General features: G+C 38.2%; 1 protein-coding gene across 1 annotated transcript; it reads left to right on the forward strand.

Moving 5' to 3' along the window:
- The first annotated feature begins 545 nt into the window (after nucleotides 1-545).
- LOC121426371 (RISC-loading complex subunit tarbp2-like) lies at nucleotides 546-13,068 on the forward strand. Its single transcript, XM_041622656.1, has 6 exons — nucleotides 546-637; nucleotides 3,945-4,219; nucleotides 7,642-7,793; nucleotides 8,766-8,878; nucleotides 10,063-10,171; nucleotides 11,740-13,068. The coding sequence occupies exons 2-6, from the start codon at nucleotides 3,972-3,974 to the stop codon at nucleotides 12,030-12,032; spliced, it is 915 nt and encodes a 304-aa protein (XP_041478590.1). The 5' UTR covers nucleotides 546-637; nucleotides 3,945-3,971; the 3' UTR covers nucleotides 12,033-13,068.
- The last annotated feature ends 659 nt before the right edge of the window (nucleotides 13,069-13,727 follow it).

The raw sequence follows: 13,727 nt of genomic DNA on the forward strand, positions 1-13,727 counted from the left end.
AAGAGTTTGTTTTGCAAAAGGGGTTATAAATAGGTCCACTCCAAGAAGTTGTTTTTTGATTCTCCCAATTGCAATATTCTTATGCGAAACCAAATTTTCATGATACCCTACCATGAGAACATAAAATTGGGTATAAAATAAATCTACCTGTCTTCATATTTTTTTATATTCTTTTCCAAAAAAAATCTGAGTGGACCTAACCCCTTTTGCAACCAAACTGAAGTGGACCTAACCCCTTTTGGAAAAAAGGTGATTTTTATTTGCCATTTTAGATCACTTTTTAATGGGAATCTTACTTTTGGTATCATTTTATAGAGCTACTAAAAATCTATACATTCAGACAAAAAAATAAAATTTGATGAAAAATGGACCTAACCCCTTTTGCAAGTGAACTCTTCATATATTTCTCACTTTCTTTTTTTTTCTGGATTGCCAGGACGTAGATAATCTGACCATAATTTCTAACAATTTTCATATAAGTCAAGATATATATTTTTTTAACAGTGTGTTGATCCCATATCTCTATGGTTGATTCTCATCTTCGAGGCTACAGTATACAGGTAATTCATCGATCGGCGGCGCCATTTATTGACTACTAACTTCATTCTTTTCTTTGTGCATGCCTTCCTAAATTCAGGTAAAATTATTTGCTTTCTCAGACGTTAGTACCATAACGTGATGTTCTGAATTTGAAGTAATACAATTTTCATACTCTAAATTTATTATTTCGTGCATTGTAGATTGATAATACAGCTTCTATTATTAATTTCGATTTGAATTGCCGTGTGGTCTATCCACGTTACCTCGCCTCACTTTTCATCGGGTCCCACATGTAGCAAAATGTGTAAGCTGGTAAGTTACGTTACTGTTGGTGGATCAGTTATCTTGGAAAAGATTAAATTCAGTTAAACCAATGCATGTAAGCGAGTTGTAGTACTTTGTCTTACACTGCACAATCTATTAGTTACTAGTATATCTATAATACAAAGATGTTCATTAAGAATTGTATGATTTGTAGACTATTAAGATGAGAAATGTAATCTACCTTCTCTGAGACAGACTCTGAGACAGACTGAGTCTGATCTTTTCTGCAATTATCATCATCATGATCATCCGTTTAATTTCAAATTTTGTTATGAACGTTCATTAGCATGTACATGTAGGGCCTACATTTCCTTTTAGAAATATTTATATCCTCCTCCCCAATATACCTGGTATATAAATTCTGCAAATTGAAAAAAGGTGTTTTTTGTGTGGCCAATGTTTGAATTGTCATTGTGACAGAATTATATTTTTTTAACAATAGAATTATAATGTTGCTTTAATTTAAATGGAGTTTAATCAAATGCTGGATTCTGGAACAAATGTATTGAATAAACACATTTTAATGGTTCACAACCTGAAAACATTTCATACGGTTTCGTTACTTTGTTCCTGAATGTCCCATGCGGCGGATCCGGATATGACAAGAGGCTCAAACTGATGACTTCCCAACTAACAAAATGGATTTTTTTATTTATGTTCTAAAACTATCCAAGTTGTTTCTTGGGACATTTTGTGAAAACATTTTAGGCAGTGTATACAGCCACACGCGTGTGTCTTTACCATCCAGCCACACGCGTGTGGTTATATCCAGAACACCTATCTGTGGATACCGCCACACGCCGCCAATAATAACAGTAAAACACGTATGTAGGTCGGACCGTCTATATCACGATCAAAATATAACCTCATTTCTTCATTAAATTCTTACATTCTAAACCCCTTTGATATCCTTAGATCGTTTCAATTTCATTCTCACCGTCTTCCTTGCTTTTCTTGTCTTGTTACAAAAGGCCGCCTGTTAAATAGCAAATTCTCTTTTTCTACTTGTGTCGATTCTGGCTTCCTTCGCGGTGGCAGACCCATACAGCGTTAGCGCATCGCAGTAGTAGACATACACAGTTTGGGTTTACGTTTGGTACGAATTATGAACTGTGTATGTCTACTACTGCGCTGCGCTAACGCTGTATGCTATGGGTCTGCCACCGCGAAGGAAGCCAGAATCGACACAAGTAGAAAAAGAGAATTTGCTATTTAACAGGCGGCCTTTTGTAACAAGACAAGAAAAGCAAGGAGAGAAGACGGTGAGAATGAAATTGAAACGATCTAAGGATATTAAAGATAAATGCCAGTAGTTGCAGTAATCACTGATTTCATGAGAAAGTCTGTAAAACCAGGCTTAATTGTCAGAATATCATCGAGGATCTAGATCTGGTACAGTTACATAAACTGAACTTTGTGAAATCTTGAAATCTACGCTGAAAAACGTTCACGCTGAAGATCACCAACACAGATAGGCACACGTGGGACAGTGTGTTATTATTGCTGGAATAAAGACCCGACGGAAGTGACCGAATCCGCGCTTATTTTGCTTATTTCTCAGCAATTACACGATTTCTCCCAGAATTATTTGGCACATATTTTTTATTCATACAAACAGACACTTTGGTGGTCATTATATTAGATTCTGTAAAAAGTCATTTTGAGATCGTTACCAAAACTGGAATTTATCTTTAAAAGGGTTTAGAATGTAAGAATTTAATGAAGAAATTAGGTTATTTTGATCGTGATATAGACGGTCAGACCTACATACATATTTTACTGTTATTACTGCCGGCGTGTGGCGGTATCCACAGATAGGTGTTCTGGATATAACCACACGCGTGTGGCTGGATGGTAAAGACACACGCGTGTGGCTGTTTACACTGCCAACATTTTATGGATGTCAAAATGTGGTAGGTTTTAGATGTTTAAAAAAACATTTTATTGGACGTTTTAACCACCCTTTAAAATGTTAAAATAACTCCGTCCACGTCCCCCCTCCCCCACAAAAAAAACTTTTGGAAGTTCGATGAGGTCATGATGGTGATTATGATTGATGGTGACGATAATGGCAATGAAGGTAACAATTTCGCACAACGGAAATCAGATTAATGGCCGTAATGACAAGAATGATGTGAAATCATTGTAACAAGCTTTCTGAGCTTGGTAGCGCAAACTAGTGCTTCAATCACCTCCGAGTTTCTTCTAAGATCGACTTACTCTGGAAGAGTAACGTCTCGACATTTATAGAAATCAGGTGATATTGTGAAATTGACATGCCAGCTTATCTTTTCCTTATCTGAACCAGTTTTCCAGATGTGTTAGCCCATCTGAAACACATGAAAAATCAGGCCTAGGGAGTACTTTATTTTTCGACCCCTTTGTGCAAGTCTTACCCAGAATGGCCCATATGACCATGATGACTGTATACTGCTTTCCATGACAAAAGCCAATATGGCATTTATTTATAAGCATTGCCAAATTTTTTGCACGGTTCCTGAAAGTTCTTGGTTTAGCAATTCGCAATGAAAGTTAGATTTCGATAAACATTGGTCAAAATGCATTTTTATGTATTTGATACGATTTATCAGTGGGAAATGGTTTTCCAGAAATTGTTTACATTCAATTATTTTAAATTAGTTTATTGATTGGTGATTAAACCAAACAATTAGCATGACTACTAGAAGAGTTAATTTAAAGATAAAAAGTTAGATCAACAAATAAAAGGTTTAAGTTAACGGACTATGAACCGCCCCCCAACTTTTGCTTCTATCCTGCTGAGGAAAAGGTGCAGTTAATAGACCGTTGCTTACGGTAGATCTGTGTAGACCCTAATATTGAAGAAAATCAATTGCACAGTGTTGAATGTCTGTAGTCTATACCAACCTCTATATTGTGATTGATCTGTTTCTTGTAGTGAAATTATACCTTTTCCCCCTTTTTTCTATCCATTTAAAGTGCTCTTTTTTCATTGCGATATGCAAGTTCACCATTATTGGCAGTATGGTAGCCCATTATTTACTTGTTCTGATCACAAGTGTATTGTAAAAGTTTGTGTAATGTATCTCATTTTATTTCAGGTGATTGCATGATCCAGACTGATCACAATGGCTAATTGCAAAACCCCAGTGAGTATCCTGCAAGAACTCTGCGCCAAGAAGGGAGTGACACCGGTTTACGACACCATCGGCCAGGAGGGGGCGTCCCATCAGCCAAAATTCACCATTCGCTGCACTGCGGGGGATGTCGTTGGTAACGGGCAGGGGTCGAGCAAGAAGGTTGCCAAGCAGTCGGCAGCAGAGGACGTTCTTCAGCAGCTTGATGTTGAAGTCCCTGCTGTGGAAGATGAAGGAAGGTGAGAAGGCATAAACCAGTTTTTTTTTTTTTTTTTTTGGGGGGGGGCTGATTCAAGGAATTTGCACCTTCTACATTTTATTAATCATCAATGAAAGGGGAAGTTCCCCCTGATGATTTTGATTTTGATAGAAGCTGACAAATAATGGTGAACGTTTGATGACAATCCGTCATATAGAAGGAGAGACATAATTGGTTTTTAACTTCTCAATTGTTGGCATCACATGCAAGCAAGCTCCCAACATTCATTACACAATGTTTAGTTCCATAAATTTCATTTTGTTAATGGAATGTCAATAATGATGCTTAAAATTATTTTTCTTATTGAATGGGGTATGGAAAGATGTATTAGATGATATATCCCACGCACATATAAAATCACCTTCTTTTTTTTTTTTTGAATTGGCATTTTCAGGAATTTATCACATGACATAAGGACGAACCGCTACTGCTCGTCTGTGACATAAAAAATAAAACACTTTAAGAATTCATGATTTTTCTTATTCTATCATGGATATTCATCAACCCTTCAATATTTTTCTTAATTTTTCTGCTTTTATTAAAACCAACTTATCAGGGTGATGTAGTTATATGCACTAGTGTCAAGCGCGTCACATTGTATCCTTACGCAGCTTTCACAGAGGCTGTTTAAATTGAAGTAATTCAAGAAATAGATGTAATTTTTTAATTGCCTTTGGAAATATTCTGATGAACTAGGATGACTCCTACTTCTTATTTTTAATGTACATGTCTACAAGTTCTTGACATAACTTTGTACACTTGTTACATCCAGGCATTAATCATGTTCATGACTCACCCATTGGCCATTTTTATTGAAAAAAATCAATAACTTCTATTCATTTCATTCAACTCTAATAACTTGCTCAGCTTAGCTTGTAAAAAAAGAATTGTTGTATACGTAGATCAGTAAGAATAGAATTAAAAAAGGTATCATAACAATTCTTATCCTACGCTATGTTGCACTGACAAGACTGAATGAATAGTCGGCAACCATTATACAAAAAGGATCTGTGTGAGCAGAGAGCATAAACTGATAAAGTTGTAAGTTCTCAGATGACTGAGTCTCACCTGGATCTTGTGGAGAAACGGCTTCGAGCAAGTCCACTGGCTGACTGAGCTGTTGAGTCCCGACTTGCTCTAGGCAGAGAAAGGATAGGAGGCACGCCGACGGCAGCTCCGTAGCGAAGTCTGGGTTGAATCTGGAGGGCTCAGCTCCGCAGTCAATCCAGGGTACGGTGGAAGCGTTGCAGCGGCCAACCGACCGCGTAGTGGCTCACTCTGCGGATGGACGTACACGAAAGATGAAGACTGTACGGCGATTACATACGTGTATGTGAGAGTCAATGTCCACGGCTATACAGCAGAGAACGAGTCATGGGCCCATGTATTATATATAGCACCGCGAAATATGAATGTGCAAGACGAAAAAGTAAGATGAAAATAAGGTTCTTTCCGTAGCTCGGAACTCCCCAAACGTGCCCAAGGTTGGCCAGGTGGTGATCACTCGAACACACGCTGCCCAAAAATTGATCCAAAACGTCCGGATAACTCAACGGGATTCAGGATTTCCAATGATTCCAGAGGTACGTCTTAACGATTTGAAGCCATGAGAAAAACTGCGCTGGTCGGTCCTCTGCCGTAGCTGGCGCTCTTTCCGATGGCACTCTGCTACTTGCTCACAATATAGCTTATGAGTTGCACAGACGTGCGTACTACAGAATGATGCAAGGTGATACTTTCATACAGCAAAAGAGGCATCAAAGTTATGGTTTTTATTGTTATCATGACTGTGATTAGCGTTCTTGATTCTAATCATGTTCTAGTTTGGTTTCACACATGCTGAATATTCCTCATCAGCCTTATTTGTCACTGGAGTCATTCAAATTAGGATTTTGTTTTACCGTTTGAAAGGGCGGCAAGTTAATATGAATAGATGAATAGGTGTTTAGTTTGGATGCTATTGCCTTCATAGGGCTGATCTCTGAAACCAGCGGAGGGAGACAACCAGGAAGATAGGAAGTTTATTGTCTGCCTTCTCTCATTGAAACCATCATTCAATCCTAAATTGCAAGTGCCAGCCGCAAAGAAACACACCGCCCTTTCGCATGGTAAAAAAATATCATAATTGTAATGATGATTCCAGTGAAAAATAAGGCTATTGACAAATTTTTAGCACATGTAAAACCAAACTAGAATCACAAACACGAATCACAATCACAAATTCAAGTTTCACTCAAATTATGGAGTTACGAGTTTTGCTTGTGAAATGTGCAATGTTTCTAAAGATGAATAACAATTATTACAATAATGATTCAAGATTCACTAGTGAAAAGGCCCATTGTTAGCCTAACAGAGCTCTTTTAAACAGTAAGCCCAGTCACATCTTTCAAATTGTGAAATCAACTCATTTATTGCAATGTGTAAGTACCGTAATGCATTGTAACATAAGGAATCGCTGCCACATTACAGGTTGTAACAGCCTCTGTTTAAGCACTAACAACGTTTCTGTGCAGTCAGAACAGGTATTCACCTTCAAGACTTGACATTGGTATAATGAAAGCTAAATAACATCTTAAGAATAAACTATCTTTGAAAATAGATATTAGAAGCATACACTTTATACAAGAACTTGGATTCAGATTATGAAGTTGAATATTGGATATCATACATAAAAATAATGCTATTTCACAATATTTTTTTCTTAAGTAATGCTACACATTTTCATTTTGGTTTTCATTACAAAAAAATCAAAACTTATTTCAAGTGCAAAAACCCCTACCAAGGTGACATACTACACTGCAGCCCGAAATCTATATCTGTCCACACCAGATAAGTGTTAAACAACACCAGTTTGGTTTTGGTCTAACACCAGATGTGTGTTTATACAATACCAATTAGTATCAAAACAGCATCGGTTTGATTCCAAATTGGTGTTATTTCAATACTTCTCTGGTGTGGACAGATATAGATTTCACAGCTGGTGTTAAATCAACACCAGAGTTTTTGCAGTGTAAGATTAATGTTGCACACAGGAATATCTATGTGTTGGGCAAAGAGATAATGGCAGCCAGGCATAAACACTTTTACTAACCAGAGACGCAGAAGCAAACTCCTACACTTTCAGCGGTAAAAATTCACAAAAATTTTCCTTTAAAAATTTTGTGGTACATTGTACATTACCATGATTATTTCTGTCCAAGCTGGCTGGTCACATGTTTACCACCAATGGGAATCTGCTAAATACTGCGTGATCCGATTTCAACATTGGCTTATGCAGTAGGCCTGCAGGGCGGTAATGTGTCTTCTTTATTCTGAGCAATAATGTAAATGTTGGTCTTTGGTAAAACAATGCAAAATAATGACTTTTCATCATAAAAAAATCTCTTCATGTAACACCCTCAGGTCTCTGAAAGACAACCCTGTGGGCGAGCTGCAGGAGTTGGTGACACTTCTAGGATGGAGGAAGCCAGAATACGAGGCCTTGGAGGAGAGCGGACCACCACACAACAGACGCTTTGTCATTGCCGTTTCCGTCGACAAGTACAAGGAGCAAGGTTTGTGATGATGACCCTTTCCATTCTGCACATGTACAGACCCAGCCAGCATTCTTTTACAGTAGTCACACTGGCCACAAACTGAACTGAGAAGGTAATTTAGATGTTAGTAATGTCTAGACACCTCAAAAGTTCTGGCTTCAGAAATGTCGCATGTAAATTAAAAAAAAAATGCTGGCTGGCTTGTGTTTGATAGTTGATACCAAAAAGTCCAACTGTTAGATATCGTCTGATTCTTGACCATGGTGTATTAAATATATTTCCTGCTTATGGCATTCCTGAAATGCTGCTATTCTCAGGTAAATAAGGTACTACTTACATTCTTGTTTGTAAGATGTGGAAGTGAAGCAAGTGGAGAAGAGTAGGAGTGTGGCCTTAAGATCGGGAATACACTGAATCATGTGGAGTTGAGGTAGGAGGCAATGGTAATTGCCGAGAGTGTAAGACGTTCACTGCCAACTCGTCCACTGACCACATGGTCAGCCTTCATTTAGTCAAATGCCATTCGATCCAGTAACATTTCATCTCACAGCCATTTGGTCCAATAATCACTTTGTCTAATCACCAGTTCGTCTATGACCATTTCATCTCGTAACCAGTTGGTCCAATATTTGTGTTATTTTATTTGCCCAATTAACATTTAGTCTAATCGGACCAAATGGTATATGGACTAAATGGCTATTGGACCAACTGGTATTAGACAAAATGGTGATTGGACGAAATTGCAATTAGACCATGTGGAATATTAGACTAACTGATGGTAGACCAAATGATAGACGAGTTGGCAATTGGAAGAATTGGCATAGGACAAAGTAAATATAATCCAATTGGGCCACTCCCATCCAATGAATACATAAATTCAAGACTATGGACTGAGTGACTTATCATTTTTCCTCTTGGAATATATGTTATCTGTTCACCCCAGGTGTCTCTATTGACATTTGACATATAACTCCATCTTTTTCCGTACAGGTGTTGACCAGAGTAAGCGCCTTGCAAAACGAGCGGCTGCTACCACCATGCTTGAAGTTCTTCACAAGCTGCCCGCCGACATCAACCCTGGCCTCATCAACAGAAAGCCTAAGGTATTGCAGAATTTTTTCCTTTTTTTTCATTAAAATGGGGAGAACAATATCTCTCAAGACTTATTAAAAGAAGCTGCTTCAGTGAATTACGTTCTATCTGGAAGCAGAATATTTATTTTTTCACTATGTAGAAGGAAGCAAGTAACAAAGGAACATTTTCTTTTAAGAAATTTGAGCAAAATGTATGTGATATGCTCGGTGATGTCAAAACAAGGCATTTGTGCCTTTGCCTGACATTGCAACCGGTATCCACTTGATTTTATGTCAATTCGGTCTTATTGTTGATTGGTTCAACCATTTTTTAGACTATAATATACAAATAGTAATAGGCATGAGTGCGATGGTGCAAGATTTTGCATGTGGTGAAAGAAAGATGCTCTATTCAACGAGGCGTTAGCCGAGTTGAATAGGGCCGTTTCTTTCACCGAATGTGAAATCTCGCACCTTTGCACGAATAAGAATATTCGCTATTTGTGTTGTACAGCGCCTCGCAGTTTAGCAAATTTATCAAAATACAAAGAGTTTTTCCTGCAGTAATTTATGAAAAGGGAGCAAAAATATGGAAAGCGAGAAACAAAATCACACAAGCGAACACCTCGGGCAGCATTGCGCATTTAGCCTGCAGGCTATACGCGTATTGCACCTGCATTTTTACTGAGCGCAATGAAGTGCATTGTATTGTGACATCACCTCCTAAAGCCGTGCAACGGTACATTTTGATGGTAAGTCTTGTGCGCAATGGACCGAATGTTTGACATTCACCTCATCTCCCATTTGCTCGCATACAACAAGCTATGTAGGCATTGTACAATTCAGTCTAATAATCAGATGGTCTAATTTGCCAAATATGCAATGTCATGATGCTTTTAGAAATAGGTGTTTGGGCATATGAAAGCAACATTTACTGATTGTCATTTCTTAAAGAATTAATCTTTCTCCTTCCTTCTGAATTCACGAAATTCAAAGGTTAATGAAACCAGATTTTGTTTCCAGAGGGGTACCGGGGGAAAAATGAAAGCAAATATGAAATCTCTACGTGATATGTGATACATGGTGATCAAAATTGCCTTTGTTGAGCTAGTTAACATTCCGCAAAACAAACAAACCAATCAAAGCTTGATTCCTAAGCAGGATGTTTTCATGATAATAACTGTGTTTTTATCTTTTTCTTTTCTATTTTTAAGCAAAAGCACCCGAAGATGCCTGGGCCTCATCGACTAGCCATCAAGAATCTACCTCAAGCTGAAGGCAACTTCATCCGTAGCCTCAAAATGAACGCTCTCAATTTCCCAGGTAAGTATTCAGCACGGTTCCATGACGTTTGCTGCTGCGACTGTTGGTCTCCTCTAAATTCCACACACTAATCGAATGAACAAATTCCACCCTGGGCTTAACACTATAGCCTACCCTAAAACATAAGCCCATATTGCAACCCTAACTCTACATCTTCGATGAAACTAAGCCTGGAGCAATTGTCGCAGGAGCAAATGTTGTGTCACCATTCGGCAAATCAAGCTCATCACTAATACACTGAATTACATAAATTGCTATCCATTTTACTTAATGTGTATTCTCCCCTATTTGATGAATTGAAGGAAATTGCAAAATTTTAATTTCCTGTTAACTCTTCATGCATTCACCTGTAAACCCCCTGTGTGTTGCATTATTTTAGCAGTGATCCCCTCTACGCAGTATAATACACTCTGTTATTTAGAGTGCCATAACTTTTTATCTTATCATTTTGAAAGAAAATGTTGTGTAGCAAACTTGTAGAGTGTTTCCTGGGCTTTCTTATCGTATATGAATTTATTGGATAAATTATGGAAAAATGTATAGTAAATAACATTTTCTAAATGCTTTCTCCTAATACTTCCAACAAAATTTAGCCCCCCTTTTACTTTGGTTCTTGTGTTAGTGGCATGATTTTTATTTATCCACTTGGACTGTTCATTACATAAGCTTTGTATTGATACCAAAATCATGATAATCTGATAAAAATAGCCCATATATAGTGGAAATTAAAGGAGAGTAAATTTTTGCCTGGTCAAGGTACAGTACTCCATTGAAAGGGTCTCATTCACATTCGTGCCATGAGTCACAGACTCCTAACAATAAACCTGGCCATGGTATTGTTTGTGAGGAGGGTTTTTATTGATTTTCTCCTCTCCCTTTTCAATGAACTTCCTGGCTGTGATCAGGATGTATTGATTTTTTTTTGGGGGGGGATAAACGCGATATAAGTACTAATTTTCAAGGAAAACTCAACGATTCTGTAATTTGTAAACTGCGATAATCCGTCGAACGCTAAACTAATGTCGCACGCTCGATCAGTACACATGTACGGTATACACAAACGCCAGGCTATACATTGTAGCTAGGCATGCTCCGGGGCATTATTGTTCGAAAAACAATGGGACAGGGGACGTCTATGGGAAATGTGTGGTTGTGCAAAAATGCGAACGAAACACACCTACGGATGTGCAATAATGCGAACGTAACGCATGAAGAGTTAAAAGGCAAAAGAGGTAATCAGCCATATCTAAGAACAGAATCATTTTTTTTGTTACTGAATTCAGCTTGGAATAAGAAAGAAATTTGTGAAATGTACATTAAAATTCAAGTTTGGTTTATACATCGCTACATGTCAGGAATAATAGGAAATGAGGAATAGTACCTATTCAATTGCATTGATTCTTTACTCGCCCAGTTTGTTTTCTTGGTCATTCAATCGTTGTATTGTAAGTGGCAAAGGAAGCTTTGAATGTCAGATTTGGACATAATGTACTTCCTTTTATAACGTCAAAATATACAAGAGTTAACATTTTCAAATTAAACACCTCCATGTTTCCACCCCTCTTTAGATCCCTCCTACTCTAGCATGCTCCAAGACCTGGGCCAGGAGCAATCTTTCAAAGTGGAGCACGTCCCCATCGAGGAGCAGACCAAGGCCGGCCACTACCAGTGCTTCGTTAGGCTCCACACCGCACCCGTCACCGTCTGCTTCGCCAACGGCCTCTCCCGCAACGACGCCATGGAAACGGCATCCCACAATGCACTGCAGTACTTGAAGGTCATGGCGACGAAAGTGCCTGCGCCGGCCAAGGCGAGTGCCGAATCAAATGGACAGATGCGCATTAAAGCCGAACCCCGCTGATAGAGGCTATATTAATATTTTGTTGCCCGGCCAATGGAAGGGTGGAAGGATGCGCATGTGCGGCGATTTTCAATTCCAGCACACTGGCATGAAAGCAATTGCTCGGTTGCGCACTACGCAAAATGCGAAACGTACTTTGCATGAGTGAGTTAGAATCCTCCTGTCTGAACTGGGAATTGACGTACATGTATGCATCCTAAGGCCCTCAAAGTCAGGCAACAATTTATTTTGTTCCCTAACTCAATTGTTTCCACCTATAGTGTATTTAAAGAGTCTACATTGCATAGGTCACTTCATGGAACTTTACATAGGTTACAAATACAAAAATTAGCTATTTATGCTAATTCTGCTTTTGAAAATGTTGGTATTTTGACAAGTAATTGACAATTTCAGTGATATATTGTTATTTTAATTATATATTAGACTAGGGATTTCCCTAAAAGTGTATATTTCAAACAATTGAATTTCGATTTAATGTGATGGGAAAATTTGCAGTGTTCAGTAACCCACAGTGTAAGTTATTAGAGTTCCATGAAATGGCATTAGTATCTCTCTCTCTCTCTCTTACAGTAATGGGTTTACCAAATGGTATTCTTAATTTTTTTTTTTTATTTTGATAGACCACCAGATATGTGCTTTCCAAAGCCTGCCTCAAACTATGCAATCTGCTTTGAGGGAAGTACTACCAAGTTACAATATGCAACAGCGAGTGGGTAGGCTACGTCCTGATTGAGTTGTATCACTGCATATGATTTTTTTGCAAGATTATGCTCATGATCCAGGATGAAAAGCAAAATTAATTTCAAATCTTAGACGATTGCATGACTGCACCACAGACTTCACTTCGGTTCGGACTAGTAAGGACTTGTTTCATTCAAGAATGATTATGATGACATGATGCCTAGTTTTATTTTTTATTATTCTCTTTGTATTACTATTTAGAACATCAGCAAACAAATTTTGTTGACCTTCGTGGCCCGTATTCTAAAGTACAGTTAAACTTAGGCCAAGGTCTAAGTCTGTGCAAAGATTATGTGAAGCCTAACATGTCCAAAAAAAAGTACTCAAACCACAACTATGAACAGAGTTTGAATCAAACCAGAGTTAAGAATCTGTTCATGATTGATATGAATATTTGTAGTTAGGATAAATCTATTTTGATTTGTCCAACAGTATGTTGTTGAGGCAAATTTGCAGAATTTGAATGTAGCATGAAAAATCAACCGCAAATCCAATATACGATATACCCACTTCTGGTGGGCTGAAATCAAGTTGCGTTTGGTTGTAACTCTTTTGTGCTGCAGATTGCTTAGTATGAGGCAGGCTTTGCACGGTTCCATGACATTTGGTCCAGCGACAATTGCTCTGTTCTGAACTCGCACAATAATTGAATGACCAACTTCAACCCTGGGTTTGATACTATACCCTCTCCTGGGACCCGTTTCATAAAGGACTTGCAACTGTTATAACTTTGCCTTAATGGCAACTACCATGGTAACAGGGTTCAACAGCCAACTAGAACCAAGGTTACCATGACAGTTGCCATAATGGCAAAGTTACAACAGTTGCAAGTCCTTTATGAAATGGGCCCATTAACCTGATATAAAACCCTATTGCAATCCGAACCCTACATCTTAGATGATAATCCCATAGCAATTGTCGCAGGAGCAAATATCATGTGACCGGCTTGCAGAA

This window comes from Lytechinus variegatus, chromosome 13 (genome assembly GCF_018143015.1).
Source record: "Lytechinus variegatus isolate NC3 chromosome 13, Lvar_3.0, whole genome shotgun sequence".
Taxonomy (NCBI): Eukaryota; Metazoa; Echinodermata; class Echinoidea; order Temnopleuroida; family Toxopneustidae; genus Lytechinus; species Lytechinus variegatus.

Coding starts and splice junctions, on each gene's coding strand:
- LOC121426371 (XM_041622656.1), top strand. CDS start 3,972: ATGGCTAATTGCAAAACCCCAGTGAGTATCCTGCAAGAACTCTGCGCC. Junction 7,794..8,765: donor CGACAAGTACAAGGAGCAAG/GTTTGTGATGAT, acceptor TTTTCCGTACAG/GTGTTGACCAGAGTAAGCGC. Junction 10,172..11,739: donor GAACGCTCTCAATTTCCCAG/GTAAGTATTCAG, acceptor ACCCCTCTTTAG/ATCCCTCCTACTCTAGCATG.